Consider the following 15,608-nt stretch of genomic DNA (forward strand, 5'->3'; position numbering starts at 1 on the left):
CGGCATTCCAAGACATGCTGTCAAGGGTAGGAGTTAAGTTGTGGTCTATATCTTCAGATATTTCTGTATCCATGATACCACCACCTTAAAAAGTAAAATACTGTTTAGACAAATGATAGTGCTAAAGTTGACCACATTTATAAGGTCTGTCTGGTATTTAATCAAATATTTATATTTTCCTTTCCAAACAAAATATAAATACCAAAGTATTCAATTAACACTTTGAGATAGGTGTGATAGATATGATTATCTCTATGTGATAAAGGAAACAGGGATCTAAAACTTGAGAAATTATTTTAGGTTAGGAAGAAAAGCAATGTGATATATAAAAAAGTACCAACTTCAGAATCAGACATATCTGTGTTGGAATCATAGCATGATCACTGAAAATCTGTGTGGTCCTGAGAGTAAACTCTCAGGTTTCTCTATCTTTAAAACAGTAAATACTCACCTTGGAGATTAACTTATGGTGAGGATTGATAGTATGTATAAAGGGCTAACTAAAAGTGACTGAAAACACAGAAAGTAATAGAAAAGTGATATTATAATTATTACAATGATTATTCTGGGAACCTAATATTAGAACCCAGGTATCTGGTCTCAGTCCCAATTTCTCTGCAGTAATTCTAATAAACACATCAGTTAATAATTACAATGGTAAATATTTAAACATAAAAATAAAATTAATCCGAGCCAGGATAAATTAAAAATTTGTTTACTGTTCCAAACTATATGTTCAAGTCTCTCTCATTCAAAAATAAAACAAAAACCTTCCAGCCTTGTATTTTATCTCCTGTCTTCATTCACCTTTCCTTTACAAACTTCCTTTAAAAAAAAAGAAGTCTACATTGGTTTGCTTCTTTATCTTAATCCTTTGAAGTGCATGCAAGCTGGTTCCTAATTTTGCACCGGAAATGCTCTTATTAGGATCATCAATAATCTCCCAATGGTCCAACCCATTATGATTTGTGTGCCTTATCCTTTATGTGGCATACCCTTCCTAGATAAAATTCCTTTGGTTTGACACTATATTTCTTTCTACCTTTCTAATTCATCTATTTTTTGATACTCTTCTTCCTCTAAGCACTCAGTATCAGCTTTCCTCCAAGATTCCAGTCCTCATTTTATATACTCAGACTATTTTATTCACCACCATAGCATTGATTTTTGCTGTTAACTTCCAAAGCACTTTAGCTTAGACCTTACTTCCAAGAGTCAGATGTCTATATTCTTCCTGGCCCTCTATGGACCTCCAACTTATTGCCTCTAAAACCAAACTCATCGTGTTCCCATTCCATGCATACTCTTCTTGTGTTTCCCTCACTTGATCACCAAACCAGCAGTATGCTCAAGAAAAAGAGCACTTCAATTCTCCTTCCCCTTAGACAAATTCTCTCAAATCAGTCTCCACCTGGCACCATTCCAATAACCCACATCACTTCCTATTGACTGTGTACTAACTCAATCCACATGATTATCTAGGAAGCAACTGTATTCTTTCAAATCCTACCCTGAACTAACATTCAACTAGTCCATGAACAGCCAAACTGGAACTGATAAAAATACAGTGTAAAGCAAAATATTAGTGGCACCAACAGCCTTGCTTTTATTTGTCCCTGAAGCCCAGATGAACCTTAAACGTGGTTGGTTCTTGAAATCATTCCCTGGGTTCCATGATTCAGGATAAATTCCTCTTTTTGTTTAAGATGATTTGAGTTGGATTACTACTTATAATCAAGTCCTAACTGACAAAGGAGCCAAATGAAAGCTTTCTTCAAGTTCCCCTCCTCCATAAAAACAACAGAATTATCTTTTTAAACCACAAATCATTCTATATTATACCTTCCTTTGAAATCTTTCAATAGCTCCCCACTGCCTAAAGTACTCATTCATTCAGCACATATTTATTAGGAAACCACTCTGTGGTAACAAGTATTGTGATAAATTCTCAGGATAAAATGCTGAAAAAGACAGCTATGATTCCTCCTCCTCACAGAACTAGAAAAACAGACAAATAGAGGTAATAATCAAATAGAAAAATCACCATTTTTACTTAACCAAATAATCATCAAACAACAGATGTTAAAATCTTAGGAATATCTATAACTACTTTCACACAGTATGCCATAGAGAAGCAGTGAGGGATAAGAGAGCATGCACAGTATTACAGACATTCATTATACTATTCTTTCCATTGTTCTACTTATTTGAAAATGCTCCTAATACTAGAAGGTTAAAAGGAGGAAATATAAATTAAAAAGCAGGATGTTCACACACACACACACACACACACACACACCCATCCATGTGATAAATCTACTAGAATGTAAGCAATTAAAGATCAGGATTAGAGCCTTCTCTATACAATGGTTTATCCTTAATAACAGACCACATAGCATGTGCTCAGTAACTGTTTCATGAATGGAAAGAATTTGTATTTCACGTGGTCAGCAGTTTAAGTTCCACAGTATAGGAGAAGTCAATACTAAAAAGCAATATTGCAAGTAACTTTCAAAAGTCTCTACATTTAAAGATATGGTATTGGGAGAAAAGGGTAGCCACATGGGAAAACTGGATCCCCAACTCATACCAAAGTAATTGCCAGATGTTTTTAAGGTTTAGACATAAAAATTAAAACAGTAATAATAAAAAACCATGGAAGAATTACTTTTAAGTCTTAAAGTAAGAAAAAATCTTTCTTATGACAAAAAATCCAGAATAAATTTATTAAACAAAATAAAAGATCAAATATAACTAAAAAATTCCCAAACCAAACGATTTAGAATAAACTGGTTAAAAAGATTTTACTGCACTTTATATGACAAAAAGTCATTTTCCTAATGTATAAAGAAACATTTGTAGTTCAATAAAGATACAAACAACCAAATACGTAAAAAGCAAAGGATTTGAACAAACATTTCACAGAAAAGGAAACACTAAGGTTGAATCTTGCTCATAAGTGAATTATAAATTAATAATGAAATGAGATACCAAGTTCACATAGCAAAGGATTTTGATAACAGCCTGTCAGCTTTGCTATAGGCCAAACTGCCAAACTATGACCCATGGCCAAAAAATATACAAAGAGTTTATGACAAAGACCATCTGTGAGCTGCAAAGCTTAAAATATTTACCGCTTGGCCCTTAAAGAAAAGTATAAACTGGTACAATCTAAATTAACCAACCGCACAATTTTTACAATACTTTAAATATACATATCTCTTGAGCCAGTAATTCAAATTCTAAGAATTTATCCTATAGATATAATCTCACAAGAGATCTATGAAAAAGAACATTTATATCAGCAAAAGACAGAAAACAGACTACTGTTCATCAGTGAGGCTAAATTACAATACACACCTACAGTGAAATATTATTTAGATGCTAAAAAGAATGAGGCACCTTTGTATAAGTTCCCAAGGTTGATTAAGTAAAAATATCTAAGTGAGGAAGAATATACATATATTATGCTATCATTGCTATATTTTAAAAAATTTATGTGATTGTATAATTGTTTATGCATAAAAAATATGTTCCATTGATTCCCTATGAAAAAAAGAACTGGGTGGCTGGAAGACAGAAATGTTAACTTTTCAAAGCATCTGAGTTTTGAAGCACATGTATCTATATCCTTATTTGAGAATGTACTTAATTTAAAACTTTTTCAGAGATGGCAATTTCTAACGAAGCATCTAATTTAAATTTGCAAATTTCCCTAGTTTATCAAATAAATATATATGCTGCATAAAATCTTAGTTTAAAATGTAAGTACTAAATTTTTTAAAAAATAAAATGTAAGTACTAGTTATGTATATTAATATATATAATTAACTGGAACAGACTTCTACTCATCATTGCGGACCATATAATCAAACAAAAGAAATAGCTCCGTTTCTCAGAGCCTGGATCTACAGAACAAAACACAACAATACATTATATGTGGAGATAGTTATAGCTAGTGAAACACTTGAAAGCACAAATTTCTCATGGAAGATTCTTAGCTTTTAGACACTGAATATGCTTGGTATATCCAAGAAAAAGCAAGGACCATGTGACTAGAAGTGAATGAGTAAGAGGAAGATTGCTAAAAATGAGAAAAGAGAAAAAAACAGATAGGTCTATTAGGAATTTGCAGACCATAAGAAAAATGCAATATATTTAAATGAGAAGGAAGTCATTAAAAGATCCAGAAGAGGGATTAATATGATTTATATTTTACAAGGATTGCTCTAGCTTCTGTATAACTACTTAAAAACTGTTAAATGTTACTGGAGTAAAGAAAAGAAGCAGGCAGACCAGTTAGGAAGCTACTACAATAATCCAAAGAAAAATGGTGACCAAGGCAAGGATAGTAATGATAGATGTGAAAAATAATAGTCCGATTTGGGTATATTTTGAAAGTAGAGGCATTTCCTAATATATGAGAAGCTGAGTGTGAAAGAAGTCAAGGATAACACAACAGGGTGCCATTTCTGGAGATGGGAACACTGAGAGATGAACAGAGAAAGGGACAGGATGAATGGTTTGGTTTGGACCTGTTAATTTTAAGAACCTTATTAAATCTTCAAATGAAGATTATCAACAGGGCAACTGGACATATTAAAGAGGAGTTAAAGAGGAGACACTTGCCAAGAATGACATAAATGTGGAACTCGTAAATGAAGGAATGATATTTTTAAATAATAAAGTGACCGACCACAATGAACACTGATGAAAGACCATATAAAATAAAGATTGAGAATTGGTTATTAATATTGGCAAAGCTGAAATGAACTTCTAACTTGACAAGAGCTTTATCAGTGGAAAAATGAGCGAGTGTACACACATGCCAGAGTAGAGTGATGCCAACAGAGACTGAGAGGAGAGAACTTGGTACAAATTTTTAGAGAAGTTTAGCTCTAAATTAAAGAAAATGAGTGGAAACTGGACTAAAATTTGGAGTAAAGAGTTTTTCTGACTTTGTACTTTTGTTGCTTTCTTTGTTGGTTATTTTGTTTGTTTGTTTGTTTTGTTTGTTTGTTTGTTGAAGATGAAGACTATTATAGCTTGTAGTAACTCATGGGAATGATCCAATAAAGAGGGAATAACTAATGAGTTCAGAAGGAAAATCTCTGTGCAACAAGGGATGTGATCAGTACATAAACTCCAATGCAGGTAGGTTACTAGATTTTGTGAAAAGAGAATGGAAGAGTTACTGTAAGCAATTTAAGTACAATATTTGTGTTTGATAATAAAGTAAACTTCATGATGCCAAGTTAATTTTACTTTGTCCTTCTGCTTAGTCCTTGCATACTTATATTCCAACATCATTTTATTTTTATTTTAGGGTAACGACCTTAATTTTATTGCATTTTAAGGTACAACCACCAACTAAGGAACCCAATTACCACATAAATGAACACTGTGAAAAGGCTGTTAGTTACTTTCATTGTTAATATATTACTTAATTCCTCCAATACATTTTTTAAATCAAAGCATAATTTTCAGAAATAAAGAAATATCAATTATAATTTGAACTTTAGAAGTTATGGTTCTCTAACAATTCTCTGAAGCTGCTTTTCTCTCTTTATAAAAGAACAAAGAATCAAAAGAAAACACAAACTCCAAAGAAAGCAAAAACAAACAGGCATAAAAATAAGATAATCTTGGTTCATTTTAAATAAAAGCTTAAATTAATATTTTGTTTTGTCATTGAAGTATTTCTAAGAGATGATTTATTGTTATCCTATAAAATACAATTTCTTAAATAATAAAAGCCTCTTTAAACTATAGATCAGGAACGTAGTTCAATAGTTAGAAGTCCAATATAGTCAGGAATCATTAAAAAAAAACAGCTGAATCATATCAATTCAGATAAACAAAGATCTCTTCATGTCCTAGACTAAGACTTTTATCCCACCCCTTTTTATGTTAAAATAATAATTTTATAAGGGCTTTAAAACTGTAGAAACAGTAACTTGCACTTTTCCCCCTCAACAGCATCAGTAAGCTTATAACAACTTCTCTTTGTTACTCTCATGAGCTCATTAAACACAAGACAGACCAATTCTAAGTAATTCACATTATCTGCAACAATGGTCAATAGAGATTTAAACAAAGAAAAAAAAATCCTACTTAAACAATTTTATCTATAAGAGGGACTGGTAAACTACAGCCCTTGACCAAAGTATAGCCCTTGAGCTAAGGAAAGTTTTCGCATTTTTAAGAGTATAAGAAAGAAGACAAAAGAAGGAGAGGGGAGGAGAATATCTGGAAGACCAACCACATTTGTTGGCCACACCCAACAAAGCCTAAAAGTTTACTATCAGGTCCTTTACAGAAAGTTTGCTGAACCATGACCTACAGTAATATCACTGACTATAGTTCACACAGTACAATTAACATCATGCTAGAAACACATATTGAGCTAAATGGGCCTAGACAACCCCTTAGGGAAATTATCTTAGAACTATTTCTGAGTTAAACCCAAAATGATTCATAACATGGAGATTGTAAATTAGGCACTAGCTACAATCCACTGGTCATAAAACTCCACTTCTAGCTGTGGCTGGCTACTAGTAGCAGAACAACCCTCCTGCTCTGAATAACTAAAAAACTGGACCAAATATATGAAGCAAATATGCTCAGAGTATGGACAACAAGCGACACAAGACTGTCATTTCTGAGAAAATGGAAACAAATAAGGTGAGTGACCTGGGCTTTCTGCCTGGGAACATTTACCAAACCCCAGTACAGAGAGGGAAAATTCAAGTAGGGCACACCAGTCTCAAAATATTGAAGAGACAATAGGTTGAGAAAGCTGAAGCAGCGGGTATCTGCAGGACAGACTAACAAAGAAAAAGCACTAGAAATTCTTTGGTTAAACAGTAAGGCACACACGAGATAGTTGGGGAGGTTATGCTGGTAGGAAGTAATGGGAACTCTGTACATTCTGTTCTGTTTTGCTATGAACCTAAAAATGCTCTAAACATTACAGTCCATTTGAAAAAAAAAAGAAAGAGACCTTGTCAAACACCTGGGAGAATCAGTGACGACCTCTAAAAAGTCACACGTAAAGAGTAGAGATAAACTAACTCCAAAGTAAAGTCAGCCTTAGACCTGCCCTAACAAGATTTTAAAAATAAGTCTCAAAAAGATCAAGCTGACCCAAAGCAACTAACTGCACATCAAAATAAAATTCAACCTTCCTTAAAGAAATTATAATCTGACACTCAGCAATGTAACATTAACAATACCCAGCATCCAATCAAAAAGTATCACATTTGAAAAAGCAGGTCATGAGAGCCATAAAGAGGAAAAAAGTCAGCCAATAGAAATGAGGCCGGAAATAATAGAATTAGAATTAGCACAAAGAAAAACAAACTTAATGAAAAGTAGAAAATACATTTTTTAAAAAGGAACCTCCGAAACTGAAAAATATTGGAAATAAAAAAATAACTGGATAGATTTAATAGCACATTAAACAATACAGAAGAAACTAACATGAAACAGCAAGACAGGGCAATATAAATTACACACATAGAAGCACAGAAAAAGGTTGAAAAATAACGAATAGATCACATCTGTGATACAATATTAAGCAGGCTAGAATGGGTATTTGAAAAACGTAAGTTTTTCCCAAATACACTGAATATGAGAGTGCTGAAAAAAAAAACTCCTGTTAACCTAGAATTCTATAACAAAAATAATCTTCAAAAAGGAAGATGCTATAAAAGTACTTTCAGATGAAAGCTGAAAGAAGAGACCTGTATGATAACAAATGTTGAAGCTCTTCAGATAGAAGGAAAAAGACACCTCTTAGAAACCTGGATCTCTACAAAAGAATGAAGAACACTGAAAACTGACAGAATTAAAAGTAAAAATAGACAAGTCCATAATAATAATTGAAGAGTTCAACATTCCTCTGGCAGTTAAATGATTGAAAAAATGGTCAGAAAATCAGTAAAAATATAAGGCCTGAAAAGGTGCTATCAACCAACTGGCAATAATGACATTTATAAAATATTAAGCCCCAAATGGCAGAACGCATATTTTTTTCCAGTACACATGGAACAATCATCAATACAGATCATATAGTAAGTGATGAACATATCAAATAGTAGAAGTCATACAGAATATCTACTTTGCCCAAAATGGGATTAAATCAATACTCAATAACAAAAGTGCATTTAGAAAAGCTCCAAATATTTAGAAATAAAACAAAATACTTTTTTTTAAAAAAAGGCAGCACTGATCAAAGAAATTACAAAGAAAATTAAAAGATATTTATAAATATCTTTTATCAAATTTGAGACATGCAGTAAAAGAAATGCTTAGAGGGAAACTTACAGATTTATATATTTCCATTAAGAAAGAAAAAATGTCTAAAATCTATGACCTAAATAACCACCTTGAGCAGCTAGATCAAATTAAACCCAAAGTAGAAGAAGGAATAATAAAGACAAAAGAAAAATCTATGTAATAGAAAACAGAAAAAACAGTGGAGGAAAACTACTGAAAATAAGAGCAAGATTTCTGAAAAGAAAATTGATAAACCTCTAGACAAAATGACCATAAAAAAAGAGATAACTACAAATGGCAAACAGTAACATAAAAAGATGTCGAACATCACTAATCATTAGGAAAATGAAAATCAAAACTACGAAGAGAGATCACCTCACAACCATTAGGCTGACTACTATGAAAACAAGTGTTGGCAAAGATGCGGAGAAAATGGAACCCTGTGCACTGTTGATGTGAATGCAAAATGGTGCAGAGAAAACGGTATGACCGTTCCTCAAAAAATTTTGCTGAGTCAGTCATGTTCACATTCTCCACACTTGACACAACTTAAAAGCCTCCGATTGTCTTTCCTTTCCTGGCTTTGCCTTTCCACTGAGAAGAGTCCTAGATTCTCAAAGAATTGAGATCGTGGACTTGGGTACACAGGGTGGGCTGGGAGGACACAGGGATGGCTCTTGGAGTTACTCTGTCTGTTCTGTTGGGGAATCAGAGGATCCAGTCGGTGACTTTTCCTGAGAACCGAATTCTAAGTTGATGAGCATATGTAAATGCACTTAGAACAGAGCCCCGTGCACTCTAAGTGCTTGTCAGTTTCTTCTCCTTACTCCTTTAATTAATTAAACATTTAAAACCAATTACCAAGCCCCTACCGTGTACCAGGCACTATTTGCAGTGGTGAATATAAATATATATATATATATATATACACATACATACATATATGTGTGTGTGTATATATATATATGTATGTATATATATAGCAGGTGAATATATATATATATATATGTATATATATAGCAGGGAAGTGAATTTGACAAGTTAGATCTGTAATGTCCAATACAATAAGTCACCAGCCACCTGTGACCATTTAAATTAAATAAAATTAAAACATCAGTTCTGCACTTATCGTACTTCATGTACTCAAATGCCACAGGTAGGAAGCGGCTAGTATACTTTAACAGCGTACAGGATATTTCCATCATTACAGAAAGTTCTATTGGACTGTGTTGACTTAAAGAAAATGCCTGGAAAGGTACAAATTATCAAAACTGACACAGAGGAAAGAGAAAATTTGAATAGTGCCAGGCCCAGATGACTTCACTAGTAAATAAAATAAAACATTTAAGGAAGAAATAATACCACTCACTTTACATCAATTCTTCTGGCAAATAATACAAGAGAAAAGAATACCTTCTAACTAATTTTATGAGGCCAGTATTACCCTGGAATCAAAACCAGAGGAAGATAAGATAATAAAAGAAAACTATATGCAAATATTCTCACTGTTTTGATTTCGTAATAATCAGGGCAGGCTAAACAATCGCTACATTAAGAACCATGCATGTGTCCCCAGACCTAGTTCTTTTCCTAGGTCTGGTTTTATAAATGCTGGTGATAGACCAAGTGTAATTTATATGATACATCTTAAGTGGGAAATGGTCTGACTCTAGGTGACTTCGATCAGCCTCAAGAAATGACAGCACAGCCAGTAAAATAACTTGAAGATAACCACTGCTAATCTGATGGTTACCAGCTGCCATTAAATAAATTGTAAAAAAAAAAAAATAAGGAAGAAAAAAGAAAACTATATACCAATATCCTGTATAAACAGAAGTGCTTAAAATATTAGCATAAATGTTAAATATTAGCAAGATTTAAAAAGATGTAAAACATAAAAAATATTTAGGAATAAATTTAACCAAAAGGTGAAAGACCTGTACTGTGAAAACTATAAGACACTAAAGATACAAATATGGAAGGCTCTATCTTGTACATGGATTAGAAGGAATAATATTGTTAAAATGTCCTTACTACTTAAAGCAATATACACACTCAATGCAACCCCTATTAATGGCATTCTTCTCAGAATCAGAATAACTAATCTTAAAACTTATATGGAACCATAAAAGATTTCAAATTGCCAAAGAAACTGTGAGAAAGAACAAAGTGGATGGTATCATGCTCTCTGATATCAAACAATACTATAAAGCTACAATAATCAGAACAGTATGGTACTTACTGGCATAAAAACAGATATGCAGATCAATGAAATAGAACAGAAAGCCCAGAAATAAATTCTCACTTATGTGATCAATTAATTTACAACAAAAGAGGCAAGGAAATACAATGGGGTAAAGACAGTCTCTTCAATAAGTGGTGCTGGGAAAACTAGACAGATACATGCAAAAAAAAAAAAAAGAAAGAAAGAAACTGGATCACCTTCTTACACCATATGCAGGAATAGCCTCAAAACGAATTACAGGCTTAAATGTAAGACCTGAAACCATAAACATCCTAGAAGAAAACAGAGGCAGTAAACTCTTTGACATCGCTTTTAGCAACATTTTCTTGGATGTCTCCTCAGGTAAGAAAAACAAAAGAAGAAAATAAATGGGACTACATCAAATTAAAAAGTTTTTCCACAGCAAAGGAAACCATCAACAAAACGAAAAGACAACCTATTGAATGGGATAAGATAGTCACCAATGATACATATGATAAGGAGTTAATATCCTAAATATATAAAGAATCCATACAACTGAACACCAAAAACAACAATCCGATTAAAAAATGGGCGGAGGATCTGAATAGACATTTCCCCAAAGAGGACATACCGATGGCCAAGAGATATATGAAAAGATGCTTAACGTCACAAATCATTAGAAAAATGCAAATTAAAACCACGATGAAATATCATTTCACACCAGTCAGAAGAATGGTTATCATCAATAAATCAACAAATAACAACTGCTGGTGAGGATGTGGAGAAAAGAGAATCCTTGTACACTGTTAGTGGGATTCTAAGTTAGTGCAGCCACTATGGAAAACAACAGTATAGAGACACCTCAAAAAATTAAAACAAGAGCTGCCTTGCAATACAGCAATTACGCTTCTAGATACTGATCCAAAGAAAACCAAAAATCTCTAAGCCCATATAGTTTTACTGGTGAATTCTATAAAACACTTAATGGGCCGAGCGTCTCTGGTCCTCCTAGAACGTTGGATCCCGGACATTTTTGCAGAACACTGATGACTATGGACTCTAACATGGACTTCATTTAAAGAAAGCCACAGACCATTAATGGACAAAAACATGAATCAGTTTGTATTGTGGCATTCAAATCTTAATACTTTGGCAATGGTCCACACTGAAATTACAACCAAATAACAAAATAATCAACGTGGAGAATCACCTGAAATCCAGCTGATCTTAACACCTATGTCTGATGATATAAAGGAGCCACATCGAAGCCCATTCAGCATAGGCAACAACCATGGATCACTTTGTAGTTCTCACCAGGTAGCCCTGAGCAATTAAAAGCAGTGGCTGACGTTGACCTACAGGGTAGCCTCTCCCAAGGGGCCACAAAACCAACACATCTGGAGGCTGGCACCAGACCACAATGGAGCAACTCCTGACTAGTCCCATTTGTGATACACACAAAGGGTGGCTTCAACAAGTACACAAGCTTGCTAGAGCAAATCCCATTCAGTGGGGTCAGCCTCCACACAACAACTCTTACCCTGTGGGTGCAGCCAATTCCTACAATTAGTCAGCCTGAGCATTAATCCCATCCACTGATCCACTAACAATAATAAAGGCTTGGAGACAACAGAAGATCACACACAACCCAAAAAAAGATCATGTCCAGAGCCCCCAGCATAAGGGATCAGGGAGAGTGCGCCATTGGGCCACATAAGACACTTTCCACATTAGGCCATCTGGCCAAGGTCAAAAAACAAAAAAAATATTCCTGACACATAGAAACGAACACAGAGAGGATAATAAAATGAAAGAACAAAGAAAGATGCCACATATGAAACAACAGGAGAAAACTCCAGATAATAAGCTAAGTGAAATGGAGGCAAGCAACCTACCAGAGACAGATTTCAAAATAATGGTTATTATGATGTTCAATGAATTTATGGGGAGAATGGATGAGCACAATGAGAAACTCAACAGAAAAAAAAAAAAAAAAAAAAAAAGACAGTAATGAGGAATACAATAACTGAAATGAAGAATACACTAGAAGGATTCAACAGTAGATTGGATGAAGCAGAAGATCGAATCAGCAAACTGGAAGACAAGGTAGCAGAATACACCCAATCAGAACAATAAAAAGAAAAAGAATTTTAAAAAATGAGGATAGTTTAAGAGACCTCTGAGACGATAGGAAGCATAAAAACTATCCGGATCATAGGAGTACCTGAAGAGGAAGAGAGACAGCAAGGGATCGAAACTCTATTTGAAGAAATAATGACAGAAAACTTCCCTAACCTGGCAAAGGAATCAGACATACAAGTTCAGGGAGCACAAAGAGTCCCAAACAAGAGGAATTCAAACAGACCCCCAAGACACATCATACTTAAAATGCCAAAGGTCAAAGACAAAGAGAGAATCTTAAAAGCAGCAAGAGAAAGGAAGCTGGTTACTTACAAGGGAACCCCCATAAGAATGTCTGCTGATTTTGCAATGAAAACTTTGCAGGCCAAAAGAAAATGGCAAGAAATAGTCAAAGTTATGAAAAACAAGAATCTACAACCACGAATACTCTCTCCAGCAACGCTTTCAATTAAAATGGAAAGTGAGATAAAGAGCTTCCCAGACAGAAAAAAGCTTAAGGAATTCATCACCAAGAAGTCAGTATTATAAGAAATGTTAAAGGGTCTTCTCTAAAAAGAGGAGTAAAAAAGAAAATAGAAGTAACAAATATGAATAACAAAATGGCAGTAACAATGAACCTATCAGTAATCACTTTAAATGTATACAGAATAAATGCTCCAATCAAAAGACATAGGGTAACTGAATGGATAAGAAAACAAAACCCGTGCATATGCTGTCTACAAAAGACCAAGATCAAATGACACTCACAGACTGCAAGGAAAGAGATGGAAAAAGATATTTTATGTAAACAGAAATGAAAAAAAAGCCAGAGTAGCAATACTTATATCAGATAAAACAGACTTTAAAACAAAGGCTATAATGAGACAACAAAAGACATTACAAAATAATAAAGGGATCGATAAATCAAGAGGACATAACCCTAGTAAACATATAATACACCTAACATAGGAACACCTACATACATAAAGCAATGATTGACTGACATAAAAGGAGAGATCAATGGTAATACACTCATAGTAGGAGACTTTAACACCCATTGACACCAATGGACAGATCTTCCAGGTAAAGAATCAACAAAAAAACAATGAGCTTAAAAGACACACTAGAATAGATGGATTTAACAGATATTTTCAGAGCATTTTACCCCAAAGCAGCAAAATATACATTCTTCTCAAATGCACATGGAACATTTTCAAGGACAGACCACATGTTAGGACACAAATCAAGTTTCAATAAATTTAAAAAGAATGAAATCATATCAACTGTCTTCTCTGATCACAATGGTACGAAACTAGGTTATCAACTACAAGAAAAAAACTGGAAAAAACACAAACACATGGAGGCTAAATAACATGCTACTAAACAATGAATGAGTTATTAATGAGATCAAGGAAGAAATCAAAAGATACCTAGAGACAAATGAAAATGAAAACACGACTCAAAATTTATGGGATATAGCGAACGCAGTCCTAAGAGGGAAATTAACAGCAATACAAGCCTACCTCAAGAAACAAGAAAAAGCTCAAATATACAATCTAATCTTACAATTAAAAGAACTAGAAGAAGAACAGCAAACAAAGCCCAAAATGAATAGAAGGAAGGAACTAATAAAGATCAGAGCAGAAATAAATGAAATAGAGTCTAGAAAAACAATACAAAAAATTGATGAAACCAAGAACTGGTCTATGAAAGGATAAACAAAATTGACAGACCCTTAGCCAGACTCATCAAAGAAAAAAGAGAGAGTACTCAAATAAATAAAATCAGAAATGAAAAAGGAGAAATAATCACGGACTCTACAGAAATACAATGGATCATAAGAAAATACTACAAGCAATTATATGCCAACAAATTGGACAATCTGGAAGAAATGGACAAATTCCTAAAACACAGAATTTCCCAAGGCTGAGTCGAGAAGAAACAGAAAATCTGAACCGACCGATTACCATCAATGAAATAGAATCAGTAATCAAAAACTTCCCACAAGTCCTGGACCAGATGGCTTCAAAAGCAAATTTTACCAAACATTCAAAGAATTATCACCTATTCTCAAACTATTCCAAGAAATTCAAGAAGAGGGAAGGCTCCCTAACTCCTTTTATGAGGCCACCATTACCTTGATTCCAAAACCAGACAAAGACATTACAAAAAAAGAAAACTATAGGCCACTATTTCTTATGAACATTAATGCAAAAATCCTTAATAAAATATTAGCAAACCAAATTCAGCAATACATTAAAAATATCATATACCATGATCAAGTTGGATTTATTCCTGGGATGCAAGGCTGGTACAATATCTGCAAATCAATTAATATGATACACCACATTAACAAATCAAAAGATAAAAACCATATAATCATATCAATAGATACAGAAAAAGTGTTCAACAAAATCCGGCATCCATTTATGATAAACACTCTCAGCAAAGTGGGAATAGAGGGAACAAGCCTCAACATAATAAAGGCCATATGACAAACCTATAGCTAATATCATACTCAATAGGGAAAGGCTAAAAGCATTTTCTTTAAGATCAGGAACAAGAAAAGGATGCCCACTTGTCTTAGCCACAGCAAGAAGACAAGAAAGAGAAATAAAAGGTATCTGAATTGGAAATGAAGAAGTAAAACTGCAATTATTTGCCAATGACATGATAATATATAGAGAGAACCCTAAAGATTCCACCAAAAAACTGTTAGAACTGATCAATGAATTCAGTAAAGTAACAGGTTACAAAATAAATATTCAGAAGTCAAGGGCATTTTTATACACCAATGATAAACTTTCAGAAAGAGAAATTAAAAAAACAATCCATTTACAATTTACAAAATACCTGGGAATCAAATTAACCAAGAAGGTAAAAGACCTGTTTTCAGAAAATTATAAGTCATTGAAAAAAGAAATTGAAGAAGATACAAATAAATGGGATCATATACTGTGTTTATAGGTAGGAAGAATCAACATCTTTAAAATGGCCATAC

At 33.6% G+C, this 15,608-nt stretch overlaps 1 protein-coding gene and 1 non-coding gene across 2 annotated transcripts in view; one reads left to right on the forward strand and one right to left on the reverse strand.

Moving 5' to 3' along the window:
• ZMYM4 (zinc finger MYM-type containing 4) overlaps positions 1 to 15,608 on the reverse strand; it is a 143,183-nt gene that overhangs the window by 64,254 nt on the left and 63,321 nt on the right. Inside the window, exon 3 of the mRNA XM_006924252.3 lies at positions 5 to 84. Coding sequence (XP_006924314.2) covers positions 5 to 84 — 80 coding nt within the window. The remainder of the gene's footprint in view (positions 1 to 4; positions 85 to 15,608) is intronic.
• On the forward strand, positions 9,771 to 9,903 carry LOC112473060. Its single transcript, XR_003043892.1, has one exon. It is a non-coding gene; the product is annotated as a small nucleolar RNA SNORA72 (small nucleolar RNA).

The sequence above is a fragment of the Pteropus alecto genome, unplaced genomic scaffold, assembly GCF_000325575.1.
Source record: "Pteropus alecto unplaced genomic scaffold, ASM32557v1 scaffold39, whole genome shotgun sequence".
Taxonomy (NCBI): Eukaryota; Metazoa; Chordata; class Mammalia; order Chiroptera; family Pteropodidae; genus Pteropus; species Pteropus alecto.